The sequence below is a fragment of the Dermatophagoides pteronyssinus genome, unplaced genomic scaffold (genome assembly GCF_027571235.1).
Source record: "Dermatophagoides pteronyssinus isolate colony J.1.1.1.1 unplaced genomic scaffold, Derpt_VIB-CSIC_2022.12 sq0001, whole genome shotgun sequence".
In the NCBI taxonomy this organism is placed as follows: Eukaryota; Metazoa; Arthropoda; class Arachnida; order Sarcoptiformes; family Pyroglyphidae; genus Dermatophagoides; species Dermatophagoides pteronyssinus.
This window is the reverse complement of record NW_027461525.1, coordinates 4,395,245-4,404,916: the sequence shown is the minus strand read 5'-3', so window position 1 is coordinate 4,404,916 and position 9,672 is coordinate 4,395,245. Positions and strand designations below refer to the sequence as shown.

General features: G+C 28.2%; 2 protein-coding genes and 1 long non-coding RNA gene across 3 annotated transcripts; 1 reads left to right on the top strand and 2 right to left on the bottom strand.

The window, feature by feature from the left end:
• Window positions 1–571: 571 nt before the first annotated feature.
• On the top strand, window positions 572–2,778 carry LOC113789214 (uncharacterized protein KIAA0513). Its single transcript, XM_027338718.2, has 3 exons — window positions 572–2,336; window positions 2,401–2,495; window positions 2,557–2,778. Exons 1-3 carry the CDS (start codon window positions 1,303–1,305, stop codon window positions 2,610–2,612), a joined length of 1,185 nt encoding a protein of 394 aa, XP_027194519.1. The 5' UTR covers window positions 572–1,302; the 3' UTR covers window positions 2,613–2,778.
• Window positions 2,779–2,937: 159 nt separating this feature from the next.
• On the bottom strand, window positions 2,938–4,190 carry LOC113789215 (calcium and integrin-binding family member 2-like). Its single transcript, XM_027338719.2, has 5 exons — window positions 3,749–4,190; window positions 3,646–3,680; window positions 3,318–3,583; window positions 3,062–3,257; window positions 2,938–2,992 (listed from the first exon to the last, which is right to left on the bottom strand). The coding sequence occupies exons 1-5, from the start codon at window positions 3,797–3,799 to the stop codon at window positions 2,971–2,973; spliced, it is 570 nt and encodes a 189-aa protein (XP_027194520.1). The 5' UTR covers window positions 3,800–4,190; the 3' UTR covers window positions 2,938–2,970.
• A 3,973-nt stretch (window positions 4,191–8,163) lies between these two features.
• Window positions 8,164–9,044, bottom strand: LOC142646200 (uncharacterized). The gene is made up of 2 exons (XR_012847170.1): window positions 8,769–9,044; window positions 8,164–8,638 (listed from the first exon to the last, which is right to left on the bottom strand). It is a non-coding gene; the product is annotated as an uncharacterized LOC142646200 (long non-coding RNA).
• Window positions 9,045–9,672: the final 628 nt, after the last annotated feature.

The window sequence follows — 9,672 nt, the reverse complement described above, 5'->3', positions numbered from 1 at the left end:
TATCGATGTTATCATCTAAATATGTTGAATTGATGATGATTATTATCATCCAAATGTACACTATATGCTCAATCTAATCTTTTTTATTTTTTCTTTTTCTTTAAAAAAAAGTCAATAATCATAATCATTATGGACTTCTTTTTCTCTATCCCATGTCTTTACTATTTCATTTTTTTTAAATTGAAAATCATTACCAGAAACAAAAAGCATCCATTGATGGAATTTTTTTGTATTTTCTTTTAATTTCGATGATAAATTTTCCTTTTTTCTATTTACAATTGATAAAATTGGGTTTTTTCAAAAAAATCTTCTTTTTTTCAAAGGTTACAAGATGGCGCGACTGAAGCCGTTTTTACAGAATGGAACCAAAAAAAAATGAAAGAAAAAATTTCATTCACATTTTCAATTATTATTGTGGAATATATCCATTTGGATACTCAATCAGAAAAAAAAGAAGAAAATTCGCGCATAATCAGATAAATATACAATATATTTGGCTACAAATTTTTTATCACGTATTAAAATACGAAAGACACTCCCTACCCACAAATAAACAGAAAAAGAAAAAACATTTACAATTGTTATACACGCGTTGACCTTTTTCAAATGTCCGGAAGGAAATTTTTTTCTTTTCTTTCGTTCATTCATTTGGCTATAGACAACGAAGGAAATGTATATAGCCGGCAATTTTCAATGTGACGTCAATTTTATCACTACTTATTTTTGGAAAAATTTTTTACGAAATCAATAATGCAAATAAACTAGATTTTAATTTATTTTATTTTTGTTTGCTTCATTTTATTCAGAGATCAATACACACATGCTCCAAATTCATGCTCTTTGATTGTTACGGTTGATTCATCTTCGTTTTTTGGTGGATCTAATCTAAACCAAATGATGATGTTTTAAAATATTTCTTGAAAATTTCAATTTTTCTTTTTAATTCTATCAATTTCAGTCTGTGTGCGTGTGTTACACAAACATTTCACAATGTTCGTGTATGTTTCATATCCGTGACAGATCAATTTTTGTTGTTGTTGTTGGTTTCGCAAAAATACGAATTTTATTTTCATTCAATAATCATAATCATCATGTTGATTTGTCAAACACCTGTATATTATTGATTGATTGATTGATTATGGTGTTTGCAATCAGGTTGGTGATAATAAAATCGTGAATTAAATCAAAAAAAAAAATCCAATTTCAAATTCATTATTCATTGTTTGATGAATATTGTTTTCGAAAATATCCAATGTCTTCCTATATTGATCATTACTAAATCTTCAAGTGCATTCAAACATCATGGACAGTATAAAATTAATCGATTCATCAACAAATAAATTGAAAATGTTTAAAGAAAATATTTTACATGAAATTTCAACAAAATGGGATTCTACATTCAATGAAAATAATGCTCAAAATAAATCACCGAAAATTATTCAACGATCGAAAAAAAATCGTTCCATATATGGACAACCGCAGATTAATTTGGATCCTTCAACAATAAACATACGAAATTCTCATCATTGGAAAAGTTTAGATTCATTAGATTTCAGTGAATCTAATCATAGTAATTATAGTAATTCAACATCATTATCCGATTTACGAACGATTGATTGTCAAAAGAATCAAGATTGGATAGTAAGCGATATCGGTACCAGTGTTGAATCATTTGAAAATGAACAAGAATCAATGTTCAAACGATGTTCATCGATGAATTCAAGTTCATCGGGATGTAGTGTAACCACCGAAAATCAGGATGAATTATCTAGAGAAGCAAAATATTTTATGAAACAATTTGTTGAGAAAATTTTTCTCAAAAGTTCATCGATTAGTTTGGAAGAAAAAGCCAAATTTGGTTATTATTCTCGAATGGAAAATGGTAGACTTTGGTTTGCTCGATATATCAATCGAAAACGTAATGATAATAAATGTGTCCAAGAGTCAACATTCTATAGTTTGGCACAATATTTTGCCATCATATTATTTGAATGTGCTGAATCTGATGATTTTACACCGGCCAAAATATTGATGAACATGTGTTTTACTTTTTATCATTATCAACTACAAACAACAATGACCAATAATCGACGGTCAAAACAATCATCATCATCATCTTCTTCATTTTCAATATCAACAATGGAAAATAATAAACAATATCTTTGTACAGTATTACGTGATCAACCAATTTGGAAATTAAAACGTTTTTGGAATGCTGCTTTTTTCGATGCCATCCAATGTGAACGAGCAAATTTTTATGAAAATAATCGCGATCAACCAAATCATAAATATTATGATTGGCAATTTCATGCAAATTTAACTTTCGGACAATTAGGGTAAATATATTTATTCATTTTTATTCATTACATTTTTAATTCTTCTTATTAAATCCATATATAGTACATTTACATATAATATGAATTCATTTGGATTACCTAAAGAATTTTGTTTAGAATTTCTACGAAAACAGAGTACGATTGCTAATATAACCAATGGTATGAATGAAACAAATCAACGTAATTTTTTTTTTTGTAACTTTTTTTTCTAATTTGACAGAACAATTTAAACTTCTTCAAGATAATATCGAAGCAATGTATAATGCTCAAAAATAACCGACGATAACCGGCAACCGTTTGATGCCTTAACAAGTTTTGAAGAATATTTTTTAAGGGAATTTTAAATGGATAAATTTAATCTACCATTTTGGGGAATGAATTCAAATAGAAATTCAAACGCAAAGCGTTTTTTTAGTCATCATTTTGAACGCTAGATGTCAGAATTTGTAGTAAAAATTTTGAAATTTATTTTTTAAAAATTATTATCATTATTATCTATTGAAATTTATACTATTTTGTTGTTGTTAATCAATATTAGAATATCTATTTTTACTGTTAAAAAAAATGATTGAATAAATCAGTTGTCAGTTGACAATATCTGTTTCTTTTTTTTTTTTTTTGGATCTGGAACAATTTAGATTCGCATATGAAATGTACTGAAAAACAAAAACGAAAAAAATATTAATGACATTTGCAGGAAATTTGCTAATAAAAAAAAAACTAACTTGAGAAATTCTGGTGCTCTGCTAATGACATGTCGAAATTCGGAAAATGAAATACATTTATCATCATCGATATCAGCTTCTTCCAATACTTTTTCTCTTACAATGGCTATTTCATCTTGACTTAATTCATTTCGTGTTAATGCTTGTACAACTTGTTCAACATCATCACCATTGATCAATTGATCACCATTAAAATCTAGAAATATTAAATCAATCACTTAATTCATTTTTTTTTAAATTGGATTTAAAATCAAACCGTATATTTTGAATGCAAAAAATATTTTATGATCACGGCTAGCATTTTCGCTAAACACAGAAAGCATATCGATAAAATCATCAAATGTTAAATTTCCTGTTCCATCATGTGAAAATACTTTGCATATTCTTTCTTTGAATGGATTTTCTTTTAATTCGGCCATTTTGATTATTTTTTCCATCGGTATCGATATAGTATGTGGTTCATCTTTGGTCATAACGTTTGGTACAATTTTTGGATCTATATCTCGAAATCGTTTGTATACACTTAAACATTTTTTGGTAATTAAAATCCAAGACATTTTTGAACAAATTAAAACAAAACTTACGTAAGTATCTCCTGACGAGCGAAATATGTACAATCCTAATCGACAAAATTTGATTTACGAAATTTTAAAATAAATTGAAATAATTGCAAACAAAAAAAAATACCTGATAATTTTCCAATTGTTGGTCAGTAAATACGGCTACTTTGTTTCCCATTTTGTTTCAACTTTTCTCTTACCTAACTAACCAAAAATGATTGCAAAATTTTTGTTTGACAACCTAACTGCATTGTCCTTTTGGCTATCTTTATAATATTTTACCAGAATTCTCATACAACGCCCATCATGGAGAATATTATTTTTTGATGAGAAAAATAATCAATCACTAAATCCTGCGCCATCTCCGTGCTGTTATCATTATGGCTAATAGGATAGATTCCAATGAAATATGTAGGGAGGGGGGTTTAGTTTTATTCAGAATTTTTTTTTCGGTATTGAAATTAATAAATATAACAAGGCAAACACTATGGATAATTTTTTTTGTTTTGTTTTAGATTTGGAAAAATCCCGAATTAACTGAAGCGAATAAAATAAACAGAATTGTATTGAACATACAAACAATATAATCGAATGCGCGATAGATGATTGAACCAATCGCAATTGATGGATTCGTAATCATACATTCTTTGATTCTTGAACGAAACATGCGCTACACGGGTAATATTTTTTCTGTTTGTTTGTTTGCCATACTCGATTTTTAACAAGAGATCATCTCATCATCATCATCCACATCCAATTTCAATACAATGCATTAATAATCAGAATCAGAATTATTCAGAATTAAAAAAAAGAAAATAAAAATTTTATTTTAGAACTTGTCATTGAATTTTGCCGCCAGTCAATAGTCGCCGCTAGTTTTGCTATCATTTTGTCACTTTTTTTTTGTTTTGTTAAAAAGGTGAATGAATAGTAGAAGAGGATGAAAAGTAGTAGAAGAAGTATAGGTGTGAAAGAATGAGTTAATTATAGAAATCTTATTAAACAGTGCTACTACTACTATTTTTTTTCTGTTTTGGGACAACAAACGATTCATCAAGTATTTACGAACAGATGTGCCCGAGCAGAATAAATAAATAGTTTTTTTACAAATTTTCCAATGAAAAAAGGTGAAAGGACTGTGTAGTAGTAGTATTAAATGAATAAGAAACATTGAAGATTAGAATTGATGATCTAATATTATTCCATTGTAACGAAATGAACTGGTAACAATAAAGGTAAACGCTTGTCAAAATGATGATAGTGGTTATTGTTGTGGTGGTGGTGGTAGTTGATGTAACAACGAATAGATCCAGAACGTCATTTTCAGAGAGTCAAGTCCATTGTCCAGCTACAACCGACTGTATACAGTATAGTTGTAACTAATAATGATGATGATGATGATGACCGCAGCTGCCATGAAAAAAATAGCAGAGACAAAAGATATCATGAATTGAGAGAGTATATTCGATGGAAATGAATAAGGATGAGAAGCAGAAAAAGAAAAGAATATTTGATAGAATGTGTGATTGGCAATATTTAAAAAAAAAGAAGTGGTATCTGCGACAATCGTATATTCCCAAAAATCCACAACTATTGGAGATGGCAGCATGCATAAAAACTGTCTTTTTTTTTTTGTTTCTTTCCGTGTTTGTTTCTAGAATGAGCGAGTGGATAATGATGTTTGGTTTTCTGTGTGTGTAGTATTTTGAAGATGGCGGCTCGAACAAAAAAAAAAAAGATATCCTGGCACTGTAGTAGTCAATATCAATGTAATGGTGAGTGAGGGAGACAATGACGACGACAACAAGATGACGTCTGGTGTTTTTTTCAATATCTGAATTGAGGATGAGAATGATAGTATTTTGTTGGTGCATTATAATGTCTATGTTCTGTAGATGGTGATGAAGATGATGTTGATGATGATGATGATGATGATGACCACCATCGTCACCACAAATCTTTAGATGAATATTTGTTACCCGAAATTTTTTTAAAGTGAATTAAAGACGACAAAAAATAACTTTCGGAATATGTTCCGAATTTGAATCGATTTCTGATTCAATTCTTGGATTGATAATAATCCTTGATATTCATCGATAAATTTCCAATATTGATTTGTTTTTCATTAAAAGAAAAGGATTCAATTTGTTTTGATTCCTGTATGTTGGACATTTACCATTCATAACAATCTTTTACCATCAGATACAACAATTACATTATCATTTGATCATCATCAGATTCTTGTTGAAATAGATCAACAAACATATGCAACAACAAAAAAAAATCCAGCGTGTTTCATCAACTTTTGTGTTTTTATATGTTATTGCATATTGGATCTATTAGTAATAGTGACATCAACAACAATTCAACCGTCGAATCTTCATATTATCCTCATTATTTAATTAAGTGTGATATTTGGTCCAATCTTAACCGTTCATGCAATTTGTTTATTTTAAAATAATTTTGTGTTGCCACTTTTTTGTCATTCATTTCTTTCATATATTTTAACCGGCAGCTGATACTTTGACATTCACGAAGTTCAAATCGTGAATCAACGAACTTTTTGCTTATTCTCAAATTGACGAACTGTACTCTCATTCTTTTATTTGAATAATTATTATTTAGCCAACATTTTTCTTTTGAATAAGGTGTTTTAATAAATTGAAAATTTTCTTTAGGTAGGTATTTTTATTTCCTGAAACAACATCTTGATGTATTCGTGTTTTTGTGTATGTGTTCAAATCAAACTGACTATTTATGAAAATAATCAGTGTATGTGTGTGTGTATCATTCAAGTATACTCTTTGTCTGTCATCTTGATCGAATTTTCCAATTTGATATTAATTTTGAATGTTATTATTTGTAATTTTTTGTGTGTGTGTATTTATATTTTCAAATTTGCCTAATCAACATGTGTGTTCATCATATTTGTTTGATATGATTTATTTTTCATTGATTTGCAATCAATAATTATCATCATCTATATGATTGATATTCAATTTTTTTTACATAATATTTATCTAATAAAGATCAATGTATCGTCTGGATCTTAATGTTGTTGTTTGTTTGTTTGTTTGTTGTATTGAAAATCAAACGTCATAATTTGGTTGTCATCGTTTGTTTTTTGTTTTTACTGAACTCTATCGAGATTCTTGAGAAAGTTTTTTTTTGGCTAAAACCTTGTGAAAATGATGGTCTTATGATTTTGTTGAAAATTTTTGCATGAATTTGCGTGTGTATATTTTGTTTCATAAGAAATCAATTTTGTTTCCTGATAAGAACCATTTGAAATTATGATGAACTGTGATCCATCAAAAAAAAGAAAAAATTCAAAACAAAACCTATGATGAACTAGACAAACAAATTTGCTGTCTATATGTAAATCATAGATCGCAATATAGACAATTCTTATTAACATGGATTCTTATAGAATACAAATATAGACAAAATTGATTCTAGTGATTATAATCTTGTTTTCTTTTTTTGGTAATATGACCTGAGACTAATCATCATTATCGAAAAGAAAAAATTCACATACAAAATGATGAAAGACAAAAATAAATATATTCAAAGGAATATTCTATCTGTTTTTTTTTGTGTGTACGCACTATATTTTTTCATTAAAAACTTAATATTACACACACACACAAATATATAGATAGAGAAAAAGAAAAAAATTCAGAACCATATTAATAATAATAATCATCTATCGATGAGTAAAACATTTTATGGAAAAAAAAAGATTCTCTATAGCAGCTCCATAGTGGTTGGTTGGTTGGTTGGTTTGTTTCCTATCTTGGATTTTTTTTTCTTTTTTTTTTTGCAATTCAGTTTGTATTTAAAAAACAAATCTTTCGTTTCTGGTTGATGTGGTGTATGCCTGAAATTTTTTTTTTGAGTTTGTCGCCGGGCATACTCTTGTCTATTTTTTTTATTCTTTGGTTATGTATATGAATGCATGTTATTCTTCATGGATGATGATGGTGGTGTGTTTAAATTGGTCGTTGGTGTTGAATCTTTTTTTTTATCTATATAAATGATATTTTTCATATATCATGTATAACGCGATATGCTTGCTCGTTTTTTTTCACCAATTCACCATCAGTAGCTCCTATTTTCCGGTACAGTTTAATTTTTTTTTCATCTTGTCCTTTGTGTATTGGAACACTACTTTTAACACACACAAACAAATTCTTACGATATTCAAAAAAATAAAATAAATTCACACCTGGAATATATTCCGGAATCATAAAAATATTTTTTCAATTTATTTATTTACCTAGATGATAATAATAAATCACCTGTGAATTATTCTATGAAGAAATTCTAGGTGTTTTGACATTGACCATGAATATATTTGGATAAATATTATGGTTATAAGAAAAGGATATGGAAGTTTTTTTTGTTGATCAAATGTGCTAGGTGTATACCATATGATATGTGAAAGGAGTAGTATATTTATAAAAATGAGTAAAATACCAGAAAAAAAAGTAGCCAAAATTTTCTCTCTTTTTGGCCGAAAAGAAAAAAAATATCCGAAAATAATCTTTCATTATGAATTTTTTTTTCATCGGGCTATATTTATTTCGAATTCGAATTCTTTTTTTTTGAAGACAGCAAAATATATAAATCGAGAGAAAAAAATGAATTGAAATTGGCATTGTGTGATCGTGAGTTTCTCATGTGTGATCCTCTTTTCCTTTGTCTTTTTTTTTAGTTGTTTTCGTCTTCGTCTTCAATGATGATGATGATTTCCATTATAAGCGTGTGCATGCGTGGCACGCATTAAAAAAACTCTTCTTACGACAAAACCAAACCAACAAGCCGACCAGTAATTTTTTTTTTTTAGTTAGTTCAAACAAACTTGCTTTTTCCGTTTGGTGTCGATCGTTTTTTTTTCTTCTAATTTTTCGCTCAAATGTATTTTGCTGAAAAAACTATCCTGAATGGTTGGTTGGTTTTTTGCTTTTTTTTTTTTGGTTACTCTCGTGTATACGGTATTTCGTGTGATTGTGGACTCCCTATATCAGTGATTCTCAACCAGTGTGCCGCGGCACTTTAGTGTGCCGCGAAATTCTGAAAATGCAACTGTTATATATTCAAAAATTCTAAAATTGTGCCGCGACAACAAAAAGGTTGAGAATCACTGCCCTATATGCTCAACATATCTGAGATGATGGTGAGGTTGCTAGCATGTTTATTCGCTCTTTTTTTCATTTATTTGAGTTTATTATTATTCTGTAAGGTTGTTGTTTTGTTTTGATTGTTGCTTTTTAGGTGTTGTTTTGTATTTGCGAAAAAAAAGAACGGATATCTTAAAAAAGAAAAAAAATTGATTTAAAGTTAGACACGATAAGGATGTGAAATTTTCTTTAAAAAAACTGTAAAACTTAAAATTTCACAAAAAAACAACATTGGTGGTGAAAATATTTTGTTAACACCGCCTGTTGTTGTTGTGGTTGAACAAAACAATAACAAAACGGTAAAAGCAAAAAATTTAAAAACAAAAATGCAAATATAGCAGTTATTCTACTTCCGTATTTTGGTTTTTATTCTTTCAAAAATTCTTAGTTATTAGATTAGTTATTGTTTTGTTTTTTGTTGATTGATTTAATTGAATTTTTAAGAAATTGTGGATAACACTTAGTTGGTAAAATTTCAGCTTATTCCAATAAGTTGGTGGTTTTGGGAATGATAATAATAATAATAATGAAAAATTATATATCCATCCATCATGATTCATTATTGATTGTCTACATTGATTTTTAGCTAATCTTTTTGTTTGAAACAACAATTTGTATTAATGGAAACAATGATTGATCAAAAATCTGGTTTTTTTTTGGTGGTGGTAGTGATAATGATGTTGCTATGCATTCATATTATAAATTAATCACACGCACACACAATAAAATGATGGTCACTCAATCATCATCATCAATATATTATAATCCATTCAAAAACTTTTGTTATATAATACATACTCCTTTGCATCATTTTTGGTCATTGATGAAGTAAAAAAATATATGAAAATCAAAAAAAATCATGATTAAA